The sequence below is a fragment of the Perognathus longimembris genome, chromosome 1, assembly GCF_023159225.1.
Source record: "Perognathus longimembris pacificus isolate PPM17 chromosome 1, ASM2315922v1, whole genome shotgun sequence".
Classification (NCBI taxonomy): Eukaryota; Metazoa; Chordata; class Mammalia; order Rodentia; family Heteromyidae; genus Perognathus; species Perognathus longimembris.
The window spans coordinates 60,436,802-60,460,656 of NC_063161.1; the positions used below are offsets into that span (position 1 = coordinate 60,436,802).

A 23,855-nucleotide genomic window follows, 5' to 3' on the forward strand; every position below is an offset into this window, starting at 1 on the left:
AAAAAAGATAAGGAAAAGAGAGAGAGAAAGACATGCCTTCAAAAGTACTTCAGAAAATTAAGAGTACTTAAATCAGGAGAGAACACATGTATTTTCCATGTGCTAAAAGGAAGATTTAATGTATGCAACTTGTTACTGGAAAGTTATATGTGTCATTAAGAGGAAATACAGTTCTGCATTCTTAGCTGCCCTACACAGTCTTTGATTTAAAGGTCAGTGGGGTATTAGGAGGATTTTGCTGGTGGGGATTTGTATTGATTAAGTAAAATAGGCTTTGGGGAGAAATTTCTCAGGTGGGTGATATAAATATCAGTTTCTGGACACTGGGTATATCTGCAAGGTTTTCTTTGAGTGGAAGTCAGAGCCTGAGTTATGTCCAAGATCTATTCAAAGGCACATTATCCACCCTGTTCACTTTTCCAGCTAAAAAAAAATAAGTGTTATACTTGCTTTACAAAATAAATGTTAGTGGTTCCAGATTTAACAAATAAAACTACAACTTACTGTAATAACCAGCGAGGCAGGAAGTCCTGCCCCATGCCCTGTCACTGTGATGGACTGCTGGAGGGGGCATGGCATTAGGCTGCTGGAGCATCACGAGTGTGAGAGGGGAAGCCTAGGAAGTCCCACCCCATGCTGGTGTCACTGCCACAGTGGCACTTCTAAGTGGGTCCAGCAGCTGGAGAGGGGCAGGGATTAGAGGGCGTGTGTGTGTGTGTGTGTGTGTGTGTGTGTGTGTGTGTGTGTGTGTGTATGCTGCCTGTTTGGAGGAGAGGAGAGGGAGGGGGGAGGAAAGCTGGTGGTGCCTGCTGGAGGAGCAAAGTGGTGTGGAGCCCCAGTCTGAGGCCTGTGGGTGAACCTGAAGCCTGAAGCCTGAGGCCTGTGGGAAAGTCTGAAGCCTGAGGCCTTGGGAGAGGTCTAAGGCCTGTGGGGAGGTCTGCGGAGAGGTGAAGGCCTGCAGGAAAGAGGAATAGATAGAAGCTTGCTCCCCTGGAGGTTTGGAGATTGAGGCTGTTGGAGGGTAAGGAGTGGATGTTTGGAGGTGCAGAAGTCAGTCCTGGGTTCTGGGTAGTTAGCTCAGAACAAGGTAGTCTTAGGCCAGCATTTGGAGGTGGAGGGCTGTTCTGGTTCTGAATTTTAGGTTGTAAGTAAAGCTTCTTTGTAAATAAAACCCTTTCCCACCTTTAGTTGTGCCTCTGTGGATTTTTCTCACTCTCAGGATATAACAGTATTTTGCTAGTATATTTTAAAGTGTTTGTTATTTACCTGAAATTCAAAAGAACAGTTCTATTTTTTATTAGTTCAATGCACATTTATTAAATAAATATCTTAAAGGGCAGACACTAATCTAGGTACTAGAAGAATAGGAGTGAAGAAAGTGGACCAAATACCTACCTTTATGGGATTTACACATATTACCTGTTGGTTAACAAAGAAAAAGAGACTGTTCCTTTCCTTACTCATCAGGAGGAGGCAGGGATAAAGGAGAATGTGGATAAAGCTGGAAAAGGTGCAGGAGAGCATCAGAGAAAGAAGCCTTTGGGAAGGTAAAGATATGGGAAGCAGTAGTCATGTTGTAAAAACAAGTCCTGCCTCATAGTCTAGAAAAACTTCTACTACCAGGAGCTTTTCATTCAGATAAGCAAACATTGGAGAGGTAAGTGCCACATGGTCATTTTCCTTTTGCAGCCAGATCGTCCAGAATCCAAACTCAGGGTTAAGATTCATGTCAGTGCCCCTCTGTACATTTTCCAAACAAACTCCAAAATCCCAATCTGTTCCTTCTCCAACACCCACTTCAAAGTAGTATCTTCCTGAAGTGAAGCCCTCACAGCCCGGGACACAAGGGAAGGGAGTAAATCTCCTAGGTGATGCTTCAAGATTTTCCTTGGTGGATACAAGAATCACTTATCTCCAGTCTTTAGACAGAAGTAGATCAGGATGTGCAGTGCTTGGATCCAGAGTCACATTGACTTGATAGTGCCTTATGGTTTTCACACCAAAATAAATCTCAGAGACATTACACATAGTTTGGATCTCCAAGGAAAAGTTCTCAGGGTCTTCCAGCTTCACCGCCAAACTCCTGACCAAAGTGTCTTTCACACCCTGTAGTATGGTCTGGACTGAGCCTTGACATTTTGCCTCCAGTTCCAGGATGTGGCTCTTGAGTTCATTGCTCTTCTGCTCCAGACTGGTCTCACTGCTCCTCATTCTCTCCAGCATCTGCTCTTCCTCTTTTTCCAGCTTCCAGATGTAAGATTTCTCCTCCTCATGCAGAAAACTCCAGAGGTTCCTGAAGTCAGACTTGATTTCTTGTCTCTTTATGTTTATCTCTTTCCTCCAGTCAGTTTTTTGCATTGTCACAAACATCATTTGATTCATACATTCCTCTTGGAGTTGATTCAAGTTAACCATAGCTTTCTGGAGTTTTTCCTTGTATCCCTGCCATACATCTTCCACAAGCACGGTGGCATGCCCTTAGTGCTCTGACTGCTCACAGCGCCAACAGATGAGCTGCCTTTCACCTTCACAGAACAGGTGGAGCTTCTCCCCATGTTTCCCACACAGCATCTCCTGGTCCATTTTGATGACTTCAATTACATTTTTCAGCCCTCTGTTGCTCCAGATACCCTGTACACTACATGGGGCATGACACAGGGGGCAGTTGAACATCTTCATCTCTGCTTGCTTTTGGCTTAGCACCTTAGAGAAGACCATTATACATGGTTGGCAGAAACTGTGTCCACATCTGATGCTCATTGAGTGAGTCATCAGGCTCATGCAAATGGGGCAGGTAGCTATCTCTCTCATGTTCTTGATACTAGAACATGCAGCCATGGATTTTCTTGAGATGTTCCTATATTGGATCTAGTGATAGATATGAAGCAGGCAGAGAGTTCCACAGTGATGGAAATATACCTCACTTGATATGGTAGCTACTGGCCACCACAGGTCCTGAAGTTCTCCTCACCCCCTTCCACTCAGAGGGCTCAGGTCTAGGTTTGGATCTTTCCTGAAGAACAAGGATTTGCTGCTAGTTCTCTCTTGGTGTCGAACAGTTCTATATTTTGGCTAGCAATCTTCAATATTTGCATTTCAATTGATTTTTAATATAAATAATATGTTTTTTATATTAATATCTCCCAGGTTCGTGTGTGTGTGTGTGTGTGTGTGTGTGTGTGAGAGAGAGAGAGAGAGAGAGAGAGAGAGAGAGAGAGAAGGAGAGAGACTCCTAAGTCCGTGCTTGTAGTGCTGTTCTTGGGCTGCAGGTGCATCTCTTGCCAGGAGTCTGCTCCTCTGGGTTTTCTTCCTGAAAATCTTCATGGTTTGTGGCAAAGATGTTTTCATAAACTATCAGTTTCTACTAGTAGAAGTTGTGCAGTAGAGCAAAGATATACTTCTCACAAGCAGGTTAAATAAAGCACAGAGCATGGCCATCCTCTTAAAAAGTGGATGGATCTGATTTTTATGTAGTTAGATTGACTGCTGGCTCCGTTCTTATGGGGGAGTCAGCCATACTTGCATTTCAGAATTCCTGTGCAACCAGCAAATCTTTCCTGAGGAAAAGAGAGGGCCATTGTATGGGGAAGGAAGGCCTTCCACTCAAGGGTGGAAAGAAGACTGGAGTTCTTGAGTCGCCTGTGGTCTTGGTAAAGGAAGATCTGGTAGCATTGTTGCTTTAGTGGAGACCTTTTGAATCAACTTGGGCCTGCTGTAGTTTCTCTCACATGTTCCATTTCACTGCAGGCATTTTGGAACCAAGTTCAATGGTTCCTAGTGCTTTTAGAATCACTTCCCTCCCTCTCTTCCTCCTTCTCTCTTCTTTCATGTCTGTCTCTCTGTAAGTATGTGTGTGGGGGGGGGGGGGCAGTACTAGGGCTTGAATTCAGGCACTGTGTCCCTTGAGCCACATATCTAGTTCTAGTTTCTCTTGAAATTCCTGTTTTTGCCCTGGCTAGCTTAGACCACAAGTCTCCTATTTAAGCTTCTGAATATAGCAGGGAGGACTGTCATGCCATCATGACCAGCTTTTTCTGTTGAGATAGGTAGGGTCTGAAGGACTTTTTGTCTGGGCTTGCTGTAGCCCCTATCCTCTTGATCTTGACCTTCAGTGTAGCTAGGATTACAGGTTTGAGTCACTGGCCTCAACTAGAATCATTGTTCTTCTTTCTGCCAGTGCCATGGCTAAGGTTTTCCCGGTGTCTTCTTTTTCTTCTGAGCATAGTCGTAGTTGAGGTAGGCTTTGAAAGACGTGATAGGTTCTTGTTAAATTCATCCTCCACTGACTTTCTCTCCAAATTTGACATTCTGAGCTTATGTTTGGAGACTTTGTGTTTCAGGAAATTTCTTTCTAACTTGAGCAACAGGTCTGCTGCCACCTGTCCTGTGACTAAGCTGCTGGCTGAACTTGGCCTGCCTTAGTCTGGTGGGTTTTGCATTGAGATCTGTGCTCTAGCATTCTCTGTGTTCTGAGAAGCCAGCTCCCATGTGGGTGAGGCCTTCCAGACTGTGTGGGCCATTTCCTCATACCCTCAGAGGGTGGCTTCTCTTTGGAGAGGGTGCATGGGTGTGTGTGTGTGTGTGTGTGTTACTGAGGATTGAATTCAGAGTCTCATTATTGCTAAGCTCTCTTTAGTCATAGCCCTAGCTAAGAGTGAGGTACTTTATATGCATATATGAAAATATAGTAATGAAACCCTTTAAAATTGTGCTAAAAGTGAGTAGGAGATAAGAAAGAATAATAGAATGGGTGAATTTTATCAAAGTGCATGGTATGCATTATGGAAATTTCACAATTAAACTTATTTGTGTGGGGCTGGGGCTTAATGGTAATGCTTGCCTTGCATGCATGAAGCTCTGGGTTCGATTCCTCAGCACAACAAACACAGAAAAAAGCCGCAAGTGATGCTGTGGCTCAAATGGTAGAGTGTTAGGTAACCTTGAACAGTAGCAAGCCAGGAACAGTGCTCAGGCCCTGAGTCTAAGCCCCAGCACTGGCAAAACAAAGCAAAACCTTATTTGTATAATTAATATATGCTAATGAAAAAGAAAAGGCTCATGGTAGTTACTATTTCTTTCAATATTCTCAGTAGTATAAGTGTGCAGTTCTAATGTTGTATTAATTATCAAGTTTGTATAAATCAAATTTGAAGAAAAAATAAGATAATAAATAAAGAAAAAAAATCCATATTTGTGTGATCCAGGTAGTGAGGTAACAGCCAGGGTGCGTATCCTTGGGATGCCATTTCTTTTTTTTTTTTTAATTTTTATTATCAAACTGATGTACAGAGAGGTTACAGTTTCATACGTTAGGCATTGGATACATTTCTTGTACTGTTGGTTACCTTGTCCCTCATACCCCCTCCCACCTCCCCCTTACCCTTTCCCCCCCTGAGGTGTTCAGTTCACTTATACCAAACAGTTTTGCAAGTATTGCTTTTATAGTTGTTTGTCTTTTTTTACCCTGTGTCTCTCAATTTTGGTATTCCCTTTCAATTTCCTAGTTCCAATACCAGTATACACGGTTTCCAATATACTCAGATAAGATTACAGAGATAGTGTAGGTACAACCACAGGAAGGTGATACAAGAACATCATCAATAATAGAAGCTACAGATACACATGGGACGTTGAAAGTAGCTACAACTGTGATATAACAATTGTCTCCATAACATGGAGTTCATTTCATTTAGCATTATCTTAGGCGTTCATAAGGGTATAGCTATTGGGCCTTGTGATGCTCTGCTATGACTTGCCTAAACCTGTACTAATTATTCCCAATAAGGGAGACCATAGAGTCCATGTTTCTTTGGGTCTGGCTCACTTCACTTAGTATAATTTTTTCCAAGTCCTTCCATTTCCTTACAAATGGGAAATTTCTTATTCTGTTCTGTTCTTGCTTTCTCTTGCTTTTGGGACAGTCGTGATTTGTAGTGTAAGATCCTCTTAACTCTGTCTGCTGTGTCTCTTTTGGGATTACAGGTGTGGGCCACCATGCTGGCTGTTCAGGTGTTTTCTGAATGGAGGTTGTTGACTTGGAAAGCTGGAAGTAGGCTCACTAGACGCAAAGCATCTTGTGGGATTGACTTGGGTTCTGGCTTAGATACTGGAGGACAGTCTGGAATCTGGGGGTTGCTGGATCAGTTTTCCCTGTGGACCATTCTGCTCCATTTTCTACAGAGGGTGTGGTTTGGCATCCACAGCTGTTGGGGTACGTTTGGCTATTGTCCACTGATATATTGAGTCTTTCTCTTTAGAGCTAGTATTGCTCTACTGAATGTCAACATCTATTAATTTGTAATCTGCTACCAATGTATGGTAATCTGTTGTAATAGTGAGGACATTACTCATTTGATGCGTAAAAAGCTGTTTTGTAACTCCAATGTGTGTCTATAAGCCTGAGCTTTGCTTTTTACTTAATTTTAAAAAGTTTAGTTTAGATATTAACCAGGCCGGCCTTGAACCCCTTGGTTTGGGTGTTTTGTGTCATCTTCCCTAGAAGCCAGAACAATGGGTGAGTGGCACCATGCTTGACATGTTTCCTGGGAACCATCTTTTCCTATGTTTCTCTGAGTTTTAAACTTATTTTTGTGTTTTATGTAGTGAGAGAATTTTATTTTGAAATAGAAAGAGGCTTTTATCAGAAGTGATAGGATACCCTTGAATAGACAGGTGAGGTGCTCAGTTCCAATCAGGACCAGCAGCCTCTCAGTCTTTTCCTGTATCTTTCCCTATTGGAAGTGAGTCCTTCATTCATTTTTCTACTTTTCACCTAAAAATTGTATGTAATGACCAAAGGATCCCTGTACTCACCTTTCCCCTCTTTAAAAAGTGGGAAAGATCCATGTGTGTCAGTGGGTGTGCTGATACTGAGGCTGGACCTCAGGCTTTTTCACTTAAGGCTGGCATTCTGCCTCTTGAGCCACACCGCTGCCTCTGGGTTTTTGCTGGTTAATTGGAGAGAAGAGTCTCCTGGATGTTCCTATCTGGTTTGGCTTCAGACCGTGACCCTTAGATTTCAGCCTCCTGAGTAGCAAGGTTTACCGTTGGGAGCCACCATTGTCCAGCTAAATGTGGGAAAGACTCTAATTTTATTTGTTGTTGTTATTTTTATTTTTATTTATGAGCAAGGAAAAATACATTACTTTAGAACCTATAATCTAGTAGAGCCTTAATTCTCATTGCTTGATACAATAATAAAATGTAACCATTTGATTCTGAAAATAGACAATTTTTTTCTTATTTATTGTCAAAGTGATGTACAGAGAGGTTATAGTTTCATACATTAGGCTTTGGGTACATTTCTTGTACTGTTCGTTACCTCCTCCCCCATTTCCACTTTCCCCCTCCCCCTTTCCCTCTCCCACCATGAGTTGTTCACTTGTTTATACCAAATGGTTTTGCAAGTATTGCTTTTTTTTTTTTTTTTTTTTTTTTTTTTTGGCCAGTCCTGGGCCTTGGACTCAGGGCCTGAGCACTGTCCCTGGCTTCTTCCCACTCAAGGCTAGCACTCTGCCACTTGAGCCACAGCGCCGCTTCTGGCCGTTTTCTGTATATGTGGTGCTGGGGAATCGAACCTAGGGCCTCGTGTATCCGAGGCAGGCACTCTTGCCACTAGGCTATATCCCCAGCCCCGCAAGTATTGCTTTTGGAGTCGTTTGTCTTTTTATCCTTTGCCTCTCGATTTTGATATTCCCTTTCACTTTCCTAGGTCTAATACCAATATATACAGTTTCCAATGTACTCAGATATGACATAGTGAACCAACAGTCCCCTCAACAAGTGGGCTAAAGACTTAAAAAGAGACTTCTTTGATGAGGAAATGAGAATGGCCAAGAGACACATGAAAAAGTGCCCTACATAACTGACCATAAAAAAATGCAAATCAAAAGAACATTGAGATTCCACCTCACTACAGTAAAAGTGTCCTTAATCAAGAAAACTAACAATAACAAATGCCTGAGGGGATGTGGCCAAAACTTCATTGTTGGTGGGAATGTAAACTGGTTCACACACTGTGAAAAGTGGTATGGAGATTCCTCAGAGGGATAAACATAGAGCTCCCCTATGATCCAGCAGCCCCACTGTTGGCCATCTACCCAAAAGACCACAAACAAGAACACATTAAAGCCACCAGCACAAAAATTTTCACATGTTCACCACAGAACAATTTGTCATTGCTAAAATATGGAATCAAACCAGATGCCCCTCAGTAGACAAATGGATCAGGAAAATGTGGTACATACACACAGTGGAATTTTATGCCTCTATCAGAAAGAATGGCATCGCCCCATTTGTAAGGAAATGGAAGGACTTGGAAAAAAATTTACTAAGTGAAGTGAGCCAGACCCAAAGAATCATGGACTCTATGGTTTTCCTCATAGGAAAAAATTAGCATAGGTTTAGGCTAGTCATAGCAGAGGATCACAAGAGCCCAATAGCTATGCCCTTATGAACACATAAGATGATGCTAAATGAAATGAACTCCATGTTATGGCAAAGAGTGTTATATCACTGTTGGAATTACTTTCAACTTGCTATGTGAAACTGTAGCTTTTGTTGTTGTTGTTGATGATCATCCTCTTATATACCCTTCCTGTGGTTATCCCTGCGCTATCACTGTATCTCATCTGAGTATCCTGGATACTTTATATACTGGTGTTAGAGTAGGGAAAGGAAAGGGAATTTCAAAATCGAGAGATAAATGGTAAAAAGACAAATGACTCCAAAAGCAATACTTACAAAACCGTTTGGTGTAAACCAACTGAACAACTCTTGGGGGTAGAGCGAAAGTGGGAGAGGGGATAGGGAAAATGAGGGAGGAGGTAACAAATTGTACAAGAAATATACCCACTGCCTTCTGTATGAAACTCTAACCCCTCTGTACATCACTTTAACAATAAATAAGTAATTGTTGGGGAAAAAAAAAAGCAGTTAAGGCAGCAAATGTTCCTTCTTTTGGTTCAGACTGAGGAGTTAAGTTGAGAAATCCCAGTGACAGACATCTAAATAGACTATTTCCACGTCTACCAGTACTTTTCTGGCAATCTCCACTAAGGGAATAATCAAGTCCTGTACATCAGGTGGCCATATTAAGAACCAAGAGAAGACACATTCCTACCTACAGGCTACTAGAACATGGATGGGCTGAACTTAAGGAAGGTGATGATTAAGGGATACAGAATATAATCTCACATGAAAACAAAATCAGATTACCTCTGGTAAGAGTTTAGATTGGGCTAAACATGGAGAACGCAAGCTAATTACCACTCACTCAAAATTTATCAAAGAAGAAAGGCTGGAGAAGAAGAGAAGACAAAGGCTGGAGAGATCATCATGAGCCACCAGTAACAAGGGGATGCTGGTCAGTAAGAAAAGAGCAGACAAATTCATAGACACAAAAGGAAACTTCAAGGACTGTTGACAAATGAGAAAAATGAAAAGCCTGCTGAATAGCAAATGATAAGAGCAGATTAGAAATGTTCTCCAGTTAAAGTATTTATTGGACAAGCTGAGGAGAGTCTCTATCATTCAAACACCCATAACAATGAAAGGAAATCAGGATTATATGAGCTCTTTTGTTTGCTAAGAGTTTATTGTATTTTCTCTTTAACTCAAAACTGCATTAATATATGCAATTACTACCAGTAAATTCTGGTACATTATTTTTGCATTAGAATGAAGGGAGAATAATGGAAAACCTGGATCTGCAAAATATGGCATCCAGGATAACTATATGTAGTTATCAAGTATTAAAAATGGGGTCTGTAAACAAGTATCATAGGGGAAGGACTTTAAGAGAGCTGAGATGGGGCTGGGGATATGGCCTAGTGGCAAGAGTGCCTGCCTCGGATATACGAGGCCCTAGGTTCGATTCCCCAGCACCACATATACAGAAAACGGCCAGAAGCGGCGCTGTGGCTCAAGTGGCAGAGTGGTAGCCTTGAGCGGGAAGAAGCCAGGGACAGTGCTCAGGCCCTGAGTCCAAGGCCCAGGACTGGCCAAAAAAAAAAAAAAAAGAGAGCTGAGATGGCTGGGATTGGGAAGGAGAGAACAACACTGACATCCTCACTGGGAATCAGAAAGCCTTGACAATTTCAGGTCAATTTGCTTCAGTCCACGGAAGAAGCCCAGGGGAAAGGCTGGAGAGATCCATTTGGCCTCTGAGTAGAACAGGGCAGCATGGGAGAGGAGGAGCAGCAGCAGCCACTGGGAAACAGGGCACCAGAAAGGGATCATGCTGACAGAGGTAGACAGGCTATGAGGAGAAGAGACCTTCAAAACAACATGGAAGGAATAGTGAAACCCAACAGACTACAAGAAAGAATGGGGTTCACTGAAGGGATTTCGAAATCGTGAAAAAATGGTCACAGAGTTGTGAGGGCACAAAAGAAAAGGTATAAGTTTCTTCTGTTGTAGGTTGTTCATCTATTCTCTGAGACCTAGGACCAGAGTTGAGCATTTATGGTGTTGTGCAACACAAGAAGGTATATAGCAACAGCCTAGCAAAACACACTTAAATGCCTCCAAGTGACCACAGTTTTGTGAGGAAGGCCAGGAAAGATCACTTGTGAAACTGTACCTCTCCAGAAAGAGCAGCCCCCCCCACCCGCAACCACCACAAAAAAAAACACAAAAAAACCCTGCATAGAGCTGTGGGGGGGAGGGGCTGCAGGTGCAGCTCATGTTGACTCTATCCATTCTGCCTGAATCACAAGACTCTGGCCACACCCTCTGTGTTCCTGTTTCTCTGACCAATGAGATACAAGCATTGAGGCCACGCCCACATTCCACACTGTGTAGTAGCACTGGGATTCCCTCTGTTGGCTCACACCACTAGAGCAGTTGTAGGCGGTAGAGGTGGTGAGTGGTGAATGTGCGAATTGAGTTGATTTTGGAGATATAGTTGGAGGTTGACTGAGTTATTGCTTATTGTTAGAATGAGCCTGGGAATGTGGCCCGCCCACCTTCGCCAGCCCAGTGCTGGGTCTGAACAAAAAAGACAAAAAATACTAGCTACAGGAAGAAAACTACTCCAAGAATGCCAGCAGAGGAATAGTGGTAGTTTACCTGCAGAATCCAAGAACAAGAAGATAATGAAAGAGGGAGGTAACCCCAAGACAAACACCACTGGGAACTCTACCACTGGGAACTCTACTTTACTCAAGGGTGCGTCCAAGAACCACGCAAACCCTGAGCCTCCCCCTCCCCTGAGCACTGTCAGAGCTGCCAGGGTCCAGAGTGTCATAGGTCCCAATAACACCTACGGCATGGAAAGGCACTGCCAACGCCTGATGCTTGCCTTGGACTACAGCAGAAGACACAACCAGCAGCTGTACAGTGAGATCCAACAACTGAAGCAGGAAAAGAAAGACCTGCAACATCAACAGGGGAAAGAACATGAGAAGATGGACTGTGTGTTCAAAGCAGTGAAAGCAGATCTGGAGCAGCACAGGCTATCCATACAGATGTTGGCATCAGACAAACCCAGTTTACAATCTTCCCTGGCCCCCACACAGCAGGTGGCTAATGAAAGCACCCTGGAGCAGGAGGCTCTCACCAGCCACCTGCAGGCCGCACAGCAGCGAGTGACAGAGCTCGAGCTCCAGTTGTCTGCGGTGTCCACCATGCAGAAGGAGACTGAGAACAACAACATAGAGCTCATGAAAGCCCTGAACCTCGTGCAGCTGCAGCTCCAGCAAAAGGCCAGAAGCTATGAAGATCTGGAGGACAAGAACACCAAGCTGCAGGGGAGGCGGGAAGTGCTTCTGACACAGAAGGCTGACATGAGGATCCAAATCCACAAGTGCCAAGAGGCACTGGTGGAGCGGGCAGAGTTGCAAAGACAACTAAACCACATGAAAGAGTTGGTGACAGCTTTAAAGGTGGAGAGAGACACCTTTGCAGAGGAGCTGAGGGCGGAGGGCTCCGCAGGAAAGGAGAAGGTGCAGCAGCTCTCAGAGCAGGTGAGCCAGCTGAGAGAGGAGAAAGAGCTGGGGGTGAGGCAGGTGTGGGAGCTAAAGAACAACCTGGTGGAGCTGAGAGCACAGCTGGCAGAGCTGCAGCCCCCGCAGCCCCCCACAGGGCCGTCTGAAGCTGAGCAGCAGCTGCAGGCCCAGGCCCTGCAGTTGCAGAAGGAGCTCAAGAGCCTGGAGGAGCAACTGCACATGCAGCTGGAGGAGAACCAGAGCCTAGGCCTCCAGAACCTGGAGCAGCGGCAATGGCTGGGGGTCCTGGAGAAGAAGGCCGAGGAATGGGACCAGCATTCTGAGGCTCCGCTGAAGATCGTCAAGATGATGGAGAAAGAACAGGAGACCAAGAGGCGCAACCAAGAGCTGAAAGAGGAGCTGGCCCAGCTGCAGGATGCCGTGCAGAGGCTGAGCTCTGAGAAGGAGGAGCTCGCCAGCCTCCTGGGCTCAGAGCATCAAGAGAAGACAAGCCTGCGGGAGAAGCTGGAGGAGCTGGAGGAGAAGGTGGTGTCAGAAGGCAAAGAGATGCCTGAGCTGAAGAACCAAGCAGCTGAGGACCTGCAGGAGCTGCGTAACAAGTACTTGGCCCAGGTGCAGGAGGTCATAGCCACCTGTGAACAGCACAGGGCCTCCCACCAGCAGCTGACTTCCGAGAAGGAGGCCCTGCAGCAGCACCTGCTGAAGCAGAGCCATCTGCTGGAGCTGCTGAATCAGGAGCAGGGGCGGCACAAGTTGCTTGCCCAGATGGAAAGGGAGAAGTTCCAGGACACTCTGAAGTGTCTGGAAGCCACAAGACGTGAGAATGCTCAGCTGCGGGCCCAGCTGAGCACCTTGGCCTTCTCAAGGGAAGGGGAAGGCCTAAGCAAAGAAGGAGACAAGGGTGAGGAGGTGACTCCCCCCGCTGGGACTGTCCCAGAGGACGTGGACAACCCACAAAGCATGTGGGATTTTTACATGGAAGCACTGTCCATTGCAGAATGCAAGAAGGCCAGGCTCAGCCGGCAGCTTCAGGAGCAGCAGGCCCACTGTGGGTGTCTGAGCCAGCTGGCAGCCCAGTGCCAGAGAAAGCTGGAGAGCCAGGCTTCTTTCCCCAAGCGCTGGCTCCATGGCCTGTTGGGCAGGAGGAAGCAGGAGATACAGATGCCTAAGAAGAACCTGCACATCTCCTTCCCCGAAGACCTGGCTGACAAGGTAGATGCCCAGAGTCCAGTGGATGACCCAGAACATCGCTGCCGCCAGCTGTCCCTACACTTAGCCGCCATCGAAGAGACCATCGTGTTGTACAAAGAACAGATGGATGTCCTGGAGAAGCTGTGTCAGGAGAAAGACGAGTGTGTCAGCCAGCTGTCGGAGGAGAAAAGGAGGAAGATGAAGGAGCTGAAGCAGCTGCTGCTGGGCCTTGCAGGGGAGGGCACGGAGTGCCAGGACAACGTGCTTGCAGTCAGCCAATGTCCCTGCTGCCAAGGTCCCCTCACACTTCTCGGGCCCCTGAAGATGGAAGTTGTGCAGGAGCAGCAAGAGCATGAAGCCATGTATCTTAACGAAAAGTTGGGGCCTGTCCCTGCAGAGGCTGGGGTGCCTGGGTCCCTGGAGAACCCCACTGTGGAGCCTCCTGTGCTGCTCCTACCTGCCATCCAGCTCCACCAAGAGCCTGCAGGCTTGAGTCAGGAGCCCTGCCTCCCTTTCTTCTACAAGACTGGTAGAAATGGTACTTTTGGAATATTTACTATTTAAAGAGCTGGCTGCCACTGTCTAGAGAACTGTCCTTCTGTGTACTTTGGGACATGGCAACTGGGTGGCAGGCCTTTCCTCAGGCTTTGTTTTAATGGGGGCCAGGAAGGAATACGTGTAGTCTAGACAGGGTAGCCACTACTGAGTGGTGGCCAAACTTCACAAACAGTCTATTGGTTGCTAGCCAAGTTGCCCAGGCAACGTTTATTATAAAGACTAAATTTTTTCCAAAGGAGAGGCCTCATAAGGGCATGGGTTTTGCTTAGTATATTGTGTTAGTGATGTTATTTTATGAATTACTTATACATTAGCATACCGGTATTTTGTGAGATATGCTGATTTATGGAGTAGTATTCATGATTCTTTAATTTTTGAGGAGAAATTTTTATTTTTTCCTCAAATGAGTTATTTCATTATTTTATAGTATATGTTGGTGCATTCATGCATTTTTGATATTGTTCACCAGGAACAAAAATTCTTTTTTAAAACTTTTAATATGATAAAATGGCATTACAGTGAGCTGAGAAAATAGCACAAACAAAAGAAGAATATGTTATTAAACCTGACAGTTTGGAACAAAGAAATAGGAATAATATAACAAATGGAGGTTTTTTGTAGTGGAAAAATATACAACCAAGTACTGAAATGTAATGGAGAATGATACTCAATTATGATAAAAAATAATACTGAATGTCTATAATGGGAATGTCAAGCATTCACTTTTTCATTTATGAATTGCTGAAGTGATAAATGTAGCATATTGTTCATTGAATCAAATAAAATATTAAAATTAATGTACTCATTCTGTGTGTGTGTGTGTGTGTGTGTGTGTGTGTGTGTGTGTGTGGTGTGGTGTGTGTGTTGGTCTGCAGGCTTGACCTTAGGGACTGGACATTGTCCCTGGGGTGTCCCCTGTGGCTTTTTAGTGCCTAGAGATGAGTCTCACAGACTTTCCTGTTCGCTGGTTTCTGTAGTGATCTTCATATCTCACCCTCCTGAGTAGATAGGGCTACTCTGGTGAGACCATGCTGCCCAGCTCTCTGGCTTGCTTCTCTGTGTTTGTCTCTTTTTGGTGTAGGTCCTCAGGCTAAAAATCAGTTTGAGTGCCATCCTCACAGTTAACTCTCTGCAGTTTGATGCTTAATTGACAAGAAAAATCTTGAGGATTCTTAACCTGGGCTGGCTTTGAGCTGCTGTTTTCAGATCTTAACCTCTTGAGTAGCTAAGATTAAGATGTGAGCCCACAATGCCCAACATATTCACTCTGTTTTAACATAAACCTAGTATAAATTTAAACAATTTAAATGTATCCTCTTGTTGGGGTCACTGCTGGCGTAAATTCTGGGTTCAGGACACAACATGAGTGACATGTTCAACGAGTGCACACTTCCTATGGTGAAGACAGTGCCACCTCCAGTCCTCACACTGAAATAGACATGTGACAGATATTGCGTGAGTGCATTATGATTGTCCACGTTAGTGACTGCCCTACTGATCCTTTCACGAATAAAGATGTCCATCTTTCCATAGAAGATTAGTCCATTCTCTATTTCTTTGAATATGGGATAGCTTTGAAACTTTTTGTAACCAGAAGAAACTGGTGAAATGGATGCTGCTTAGTTTGTATAGCCAGTGATGAATGCTTCCTTTCCATTTGCTCTTGCAAACTAATGATCAGGGTGTAAAGAAATTGGCAAGAGATTACTGGAGAGCCAAGATGGTATACGTTACATAGGATGAGTCTTGTAGGACTCTTGCTGAACAACCTAACAGTGTTCCCAGCAAATCACAGACTGAAAGGTGGAACCATAAGAGGTAAGTTCGGGTTTTTGCAGTGATATTATAAATAAAATATGCTTTTTATTTTGCAAAACAACTGGTTTTAGGCCCTGCGAATGGCAACAAAACCCAGAATGTTTCCTGCCCTCTGTGAACTGTGTCATGTACGTGTGTCATGCAAAAGTACTAAATAATTTCAGCATTATGTTTAGATCAGGGCAGGTGGTGTTTCTTAATGGCAGTACTGAATTTGAACTCAAAACATTGCACTTGGTAAGGAAGAACTCACCTCTTGACCCCTGCTTCTAGTCCTTTATGACACTGATCAAGTTTTTCTTTCATTTATTTTTGTTGCCTTTCCTAGGGCTTGAACTCAGGCCTGGGCACTGTGCCTGAACTTTTTGCTCAAGGCTAGTACACTACCACTTCAGCCATAGCTCCACTTTTAGCTTTTTTGGTAGTTAATTGGAGCTAAGATTCTCACAGACTCTTGCCTGGCCTGGCTTCTGTTGGTGATGTTCAGATGTTCAGATCTCAGCCTCTTGATTAGCTATGATTACGAGCCTGAGCCACTGGCACCAGGTAACACTGATCATCTTGAGTCTTGTTCCCTGACTAGGCCTGCTTCGGAACTACATTCCACCACCTCTATAATCTCTGCTGGCCCTTGGATGACAGATGTGCACCACTGTGCCTGGTTTCTTCGGTAGAAATAGAGTATCCTGCTCTTTTTCCCCTGGGTTGACCTGTGCTTATGATGCTCCCATTCCCTGGCTTTGTACAGCTGAAATGACAGGTGCGTCCAACAGCACCTGCTGCAGTTTGCATTGCCAACTCGTACCCTTTTTGCATAAGTTGTTTATGAACCTTCATGCTCCTGCTCATAGCCTCCCAAGTAGCTTAAGTGTATGAGTGAAGCAGGTTTGAAACTCACTTTGGGCGGGTGTTTTAGTTGGCTATCCTGTGGTCCTTGTTGGGCCTCACCAAGGGGGGGCCTACAGCTTAGGACTAGGATCTCAGGCTCAGGCCTGCTGAGGAAGCACTCGCTACTGCTTCACAGTTGTTTTCTTCAGCAACTACTTCCATGTATGGTGGCCTTCAGTCCTTTCCTGATGAGGAGAGCAGCAGCCAGTCCAGCATTCCACCTGGCTCTCCTTAAAGACAGATGCACAGGGATAACTGTGCCTTCCAATTTGAGCATAGGAAGCAAAGAGAAGTTTCAGTATGGAAAATTTACCTAGGCAGTGGCACCTTAGAAAACCTTTTAATCTCCCCAGACTAGACTTCCTCACTTCTCTCCAAAGGTAGGATACAAGGGCCTATGGGCACTTTAACCTCCACTTGTTTTTCCTAGTGTGCATCAGGGGTTCCTTGGGTGGTTTTCTTCTCTGTGGTTGCAGTATCCAGCTTACAATGTCATCCTGGCCCAATATCAGGATCCCTTCAGTCTCCAATTGGCCATTTGTACTCTGTGGCTCTCCTGTCTGGGTACTCTCTCTTACTAGGTCCCTCATTTACATTTCCCCTACAATAGTTAAATCCCTGGTAGTCTGCAGCAACTCAGCTGCTAAATCATGAGTCATTCAGCTAGAAAGCCAGCCACTGAAGTTTTGAACTGGCACTACTGGGAGAGCTTTAAGAAAACTTTGTCCTTGGCACTATAGGAACCCCTGAAAGTAAAAGATGAGCAAGGACACTAGGAGGAACACAGCACTGATTCGTGCTGACTCTGCCACTTCCCCTCAGGGTCTTCCCAAATGAAGGAGGCCTGTTTATGCCAGTTGCATGGGATTTTGATCTCTGAAGTGAAAATGTTTGCCATATAGAAAAGAGTGTTTACAAGGCCACCAAATGTAAGGAGATGGGATCTCCAAGACCTAAATCTGCCGCCCACAGGAAAGGGTTTAGAGCTGTCTGCAGAGTATGGAAGTAAGGGTGTGCTGTGTGGGAAGGGTATCTGAAGGCAAGGGAAGAGTGATTGGGGCCTTTGTATTCATGGTCCAACTGTATGGCTCCACATTGGTGCAAGTTCAACAAGTTGCAGCATTAGGGTCCTCTCGGAGTGGATTTTTTAGCCTTCTGATTTCCAAAGGTCCCCCTAAGACTCTTGCCAAGACCCAAGTGCAAGGATGTTAGCTGCAACAGATTTGAGCTTCCTCCAAATTCCTGACAAACACTCAACTGCAAGATAATCATACATCAGAGGGGATGTCTGTGGTAGAGTATTTGGGTGTAAATTGCCCAACTATGTTCTCTAAAACATGATAAAAGTGAATAACTAAAGACAAGTGAAGCAAAGTGTGCTTTTCCATTTCTAGAGTGTCATCAGCAACTCAGAAAGCAACTCATTAATATCAAAGCAGCAAAATAGAATTATTTTAGGATCTAAATAGCGTTAGTGCTTAAGACAAAATCACATATGATCAAAATTGTACTTCAGCTTCCCTTAATGCCTGCAAACACAACCATACACCAGATAGCACTGCTTTGGTCAACAATAGATACATACATGAGGGTGAGCACAACAGAGGATTGTGTAGCTGAAGGATTGCCGTTACACAATGACATCAAATGCAGCGCAATATATGTGGTGATGCTTGTTGGACATCCTCTTTCTTTTGTTTATTTTTCACTGCCTATATTTATTTATTATTGTGAAGGTTTATGTATGGGCGGGGGGGGGGGCTACAGTTACCTAAGGAATTGAGTACAACTCCTGAACATTGTTACTCCCTCCCTCATTTTCTCTGTCATCCCTCTCCTCCAAAGAGGAGCTTGAAGCCATGCATCTTAATGGAAACTTGGGGTCTGTCCCTGCAGAGGCTGGGGTGCCTGGACCCCTGGAGAACCCCACTGCAGAGCCTCCTGTGCCACTGCTACCTTCCATGCAACTCCACCAACAGCCTGCAGGCTTGGGCGAGGAGCCCTGTCTCCCGTTCTTCTACAAGGCTGAAGGGAGGGATGCATTTGGAATAATTACTGTCTAAATCTCTGGGTTACTATCCTGTAAAATGTACGTTTGCACATGATATTTTAATTATAATTGGGTGATGAGTGAAAAGGAGTAACTGGAAGCTGCTGGACAGTCATGTAGGAGCCCACTCATAGCCAGAAAAGGGGCTCAGGTGAGGGTTATTACAAGGAATAACTTCCTTAGGAAAGAAGATGGGGAGCAACAGCGTAATTTAGTGATATAATTTTATGACTTACTTCTATATTAGTAAACTCACGACAGTGTTTTCTGATATAATCTTATGCTAATTTTATGGAGTATTTTTAATTCAGTGTCTCAAATGAGTTATTTCAGTACTCAATGTTACATATTGTTTCTTTCATGAATTGTTCACAATCATGCTCTGTGCCATTAACAGTGAATTCTCTCTTGTTTGTATTTTAATGTACAACAGTGGGTACACTGATGCAATGGCAACCCAGTAAAACTTGAACAACAAGAAAAGGTTAAATTTGACCATTCAGAAAAAAGTTACTTAAATCAGTGTATGTGTGCTCTAATTAAAAATATATAGCAAAGAAATTCAGAAATATAATGCAAAATAATACACAGTTATAAGACATCTATAGTGAGAATATCAAGCATTTGAAATGTTCTGTTATGTATTATTCATATATGTGTGATAATTGATATTGTGGCACATTGTTCATTGAATAACAATATTAAAATTCATCCATTCTCTTTCTTCATTTACACCCTGCTTGAATATGTTAGTAAATTAAAAATTGCTGGGCACCGGTGGCTCATGCCTGTAATTCTAGCTACTCAGGAGGCTGAGGTCTGAGTATAGCTGTTGGAAGCCAGCTGGGACAGATAAGTCCACATGAGACTCTTGTTTCCAATTAACCACTCAAAACTGAAAGTGGAGCTGTGACTCAAAGCAGTAGAGTGCAAGCCTTGAGCAAAAAGAGCTCAGAGACAGAGCCAAGGCCCGAGTCCAAGCTTTATGACTGACGAGAGAGAGAGAGAGAGAAAGAGAGAGAGAGAGAGGAAAGAAAGAAAGGAGGAAATAAGAAACAACGGTTAAAATAAGGTGGCTGGTTGCTGGGTGGCTCTCATCAGTAATAGAAGCTACCCAAGAGGCTGAGATCTGAGGATTGTGGTTTGAAGCCATAAAAGTCAGAAAAAGTCCAGGAGTCTCTTACTTCCAATTAACCACCTAAAGAGCTGGAAGCAGAGCTGTACCTCCAGAGACAGAGTACTAATTCTGAGCATAAAAACTCAGGGACATTTCTCTACCTATAATCATGATCTTATTGATTTCAATGGGTAGGACATCTTTGAGGATTTTCTGTAATGCTGGTTTGTTGGAGATACATTCTTTCAGTTTTTTCTTGCTGTGGAAGTTTATTTGGCTTTCTATGTTCATCTCAGCACAATTTGTTATCACTAAAAGGTGGAACAAACCAAGATGCCCCTCAATAGAGGAGTGGATCAAGAAAATGTGGTATATATACACAATGGAATTCTATGCCTCTATAAAAATGAATGACATTGCCCCATTCATAAGGAAATGGAAGGACTTGGAAAAAAGCAATACTAAGTGAAGTGAGCCAGACCCAAAGAAACATAGACTGTATTGTTTCCCTCATTAGAAATAGGACATGTCTAGGATAGTTACTGGAAGATCACAATAACTCAATAGCCATGTCCATATGAACACATAAGATGATGTGTCGCGAAATGAACTGCAAGTTATGGAAACAAGTGGTATCTCATTGTTATTTTTAATATACCTTGTAAAAATTATGCCCTTTTCCTTTTTCTTCCTGTGGTTTTACCCCTGATGTCATTGTAAAGGATTTTGGTACCCTGGATATTGTATAGACATGTGTTGGAACTAGAGAGGGGAAAGGGAATACCATAATGGAGAGACAATGGATAAAAAGACAAACAAATGCAAAAGCAATACTTACAAAAGTATATGGTATAAACCAACTATACAACTCATGGTTGAGAGGGAAATGGGGATGTGAGGAAAAATGAGAGAAGAGGTAACAAGTCTGGTAAGAAATGTATGTAATGCCTTACATATGAAACTGGGCTGTACATCACTTGAACAATAAAGAAATGAAAAAACAAGCAACAACAACAACAAAACCTTCAGGGACAGTGGCTAGGACCTGAGCTCAAGCCACAAGGAAGGCACCAGAGAGAGAGAGAGAGAGAGAGAGAGAGAGAGAGAGAGAGAAACACTTGTTGTGACAAAATTTCTTTCTGGTTTGGACAGTGCTGGTATAGCTTTGTGGTTAATGACACAAAACTAGTGGCATGTGACAGGAAGAAATTTTCAAGTTTCCCATGATGTAAACCTCCTTGCCTCCAGTCTTTCCATTGGAGAAGAGTCATAACAAAATTTCCCTGGATAGATTGAAGTTGCTTTGTGACTGCCATATTTCTTTTCTTCTGAATAAGCTAGTCTCTCTTCCCATTCTCAAGAGAGAATGCAGTCCATTCTCTCTTTCTTTGTATTTGGCTTGGCTTTGTAACCTTTGTGACCAGAAGAAAGTGATGGAAATGATGCTGTTGAGTGTAGCCTGTAAAGGCACTGCCGTTAGTTTTGCTCATATGTACTAATGGCCAAAGTGTAAAGAAACTTATTCTAGAATGTTTTGGTGGGGAGAAGATGACAATGAGATCCTCTTAAGTGTCTGACACAAGAGGAGGCTTCTTAGATTCAAATAGGGAGCACCTACACTTTGCCTATCACTTAACTTTTCTCATGGAATGGCAAAAGGATTTACCTTGTGGCTATTGTGTAACTTTTTAGCACAGGTGCCCTTGATAGAGACCATTCTGGCTCACTAAGCCTCATACCTAACCCTGTGCCTTACCACCACATCACTAAGTTGCTTATTTACTGCTGTTTTACCACCCCCGCCTCCAGTACTTTTTGGCCTCGTTGCAACAAGCATACTAGAGGGCAAAAGAAAAAAAATAGTTTGAGGAGACCTAACAAATATGAGCGCTAGAGTCAGATGTGGAAGGAATGTTATAATTATCAGACTTTTTAGTATAATCAACTTTTCAAAGTAATAACTAAAATGTTCAGTGCTTTAATGGAAAAATATACAAGATGCAAGAACACATGCATGATGTAAACAGAAATACTGAAATATTAAGAAAAAATGCAGAGATCAAAAATAAATTAGGAAGGAAGCTAATTAATGTACTGGATACAGCCAGGAAATGTATCTCTGGGCTTGCGAATATAGAAATACAAACTTTCAGAACTGACAATAAAAAGAATGTATTCAGAATATGCAAGAGAACCAGATATGTATCATAGAAACACCATCAAGAGGGCTGGGGATATGGCCTAGTGGCAAGAGCGCTTGCCTCGTATACATGAAGCCCTTGGTTCGATTCCCCAGCACCACATATACAGAAAATGGCCAGAAGTGGCGCTGTGGCTCAAGTGGCAGAGTGCTAGCCTTGAGCAAAAAGAAGCCAGGGACAGTGCTCAGGCCCTGAGTCCAAGGCCCAGGACTGGCAAAAAAAAAAAAGAAAAAGAAACACTATAAAGAGAGGGATAAAAGGAACTGAGACAATATCTGAGGTATCAATGGTCTCTATCTGAGGTTGGTCACTAGACCAACTTTCCCCTAAACTAACAGTAGAAACCCATGCATAGATCTGGGACACTCAGAGAACATCAAGCAGCATTTGCCAAGAACACTGCACCTAGCCACCACATATCCAGCATTATGGGAACCAAGATAAAAAGCCTTGAAAGTAGAAATCCAGTGCTGATTGACATAAGAAACCCTATTTCCTTCATAAAATGCTAACTCTATCTTTTGTCTGTAATATTATGGAGTTTTAAAGTATTCTAGGACATTTTCTTAAAATGTCAGTTTTTACTGGACTTAGGAAAGGGCTAAATCTATATTTTTAGGAAGAAAAATTAGCAAAATTATATAAGTAACTAACAGTATTTGACTCAGAAAGTCAACCACAGGAAAAATGAGGGTGTGTATATAATGTTTGTCTTGATAGTGTCTATAAATATTATTTTGAATCTTAAATTTTGACAGTCTCCACTGAATTTTTAAAATTATGATCATAAGAGGCCATGCTTCCAAATGGATATGTTATCATTTGTGTAAAATCAGAGACATAATTTCAGATAGAGTGAAGAATGGCAATTCGTTAACACATTGATAAAACAATTCAACTAGCAGAAAACACATTGTTTCATAATTAACATAATATATAATAAATGAGCATGAATGGATGCTGATAACTATTCTAAATTTGTTATCAAAATGTTATATATTTTGAGATTTAAAAACATAGGCATATTTTCTTATTTCTTTTTTTTTTTTTTTTTTTTTTTTTTTTTTTTTTTTTTTTTTGCCAGTCCTGGGGCTTGGACCCAAGGCCTGCGCCACTGACCCTGGCTTTTTTTTTTTGCTCAAGGCTAGCACTCTACCACTTGAACCACAGTGCCACTTCTGGCCATATTCTATATATATGGTGCTGGGGAATCGAACCCAGGGCTTTGTATATACAAGGCAAGCACTCTTGCCAGTAGGCCATATTCCCAGCCCCATAGGCATATTTTATATGTGTGAAGTGGGTTTGGGGGTCTCAAAATCAGTAAAAATTCACATTGCTAAAACATAATTCACTGACTCTTAATGTTAAAGTGTTTTAAGTGGTGGTAGTTTGGGTAATGAGGCTTGAACTCAGAACCTTACATTCTCACTTGGCTTTTTCACTTAAAGATAGTACTCTCACACTTGAGCTGTACTGCCATTTCCTGCTTTTTGCTGGGTAATTGGAGACGAGTCTCTCAGATCTGTCTGCCTGGCTGGCTTTGAATCATGATCCTAAAATCTCAGCTTCCTGAGTAGCTAATATTAAAGGCATGAGCCACAGCTACCCAGCAGGTTTGAAATTTTTAAAAAGCCTTTAACTATTAGCTTTGGAAGGAAGTAGTAAGTTACATTCATTAAGAGTAAATTTGGGGCTGGGGATATGGCCTAGTGGCAAGAGTGCTTGCCTCGTATACATGAGGCCCTAGGTTCGATTCCCCAGCACCACATATACAGAAAATGGCCAGAAGTGGCTCTGTGGCTCAAGTGGCAGAGTGCTAGCCTTGAGCAAGAAGAAGCCAGGGACAGTGCTCAGGCCCTGAGTCCAAGCCCCAGGACTGGCCAAAAAAAAAAAAAAAGAGTAAATTTATAACTTATAGCAGTTAGAAAAATGAAAAATTGAGTAAGCTCCATTCACTGACTTCCCAAAGCTGATCAGAGCTTTCAATTTTTTTAGATTTCTTAGACATGCCATGTAATTATATACACCCAATCCAAATACTTAAGAGTTTTGGAGTTAGAATTATGAGAGGTATACGAATG

At 43.1% G+C, this 23,855-nt stretch overlaps 1 protein-coding gene and 1 pseudogene across 1 annotated transcript; one reads left to right on the forward strand and one right to left on the reverse strand.

Annotated features, from left to right (window-relative positions):
* Positions 1–1,456: 1,456 nt before the first annotated feature.
* Positions 1,457–2,838, reverse strand: LOC125354931 (annotated as a pseudogene).
* An 8,432-nt stretch (positions 2,839–11,270) lies between these two features.
* LOC125349145 (golgin subfamily A member 2-like) lies at positions 11,271–13,703 on the forward strand. The gene is made up of 2 exons (XM_048342987.1): positions 11,271–12,368; positions 12,423–13,703. The coding sequence occupies exons 1-2, from the start codon at positions 11,271–11,273 to the stop codon at positions 13,701–13,703; spliced, it is 2,379 nt and encodes a 792-aa protein (XP_048198944.1).
* The last annotated feature ends 10,152 nt before the right edge of the window (positions 13,704–23,855 follow it).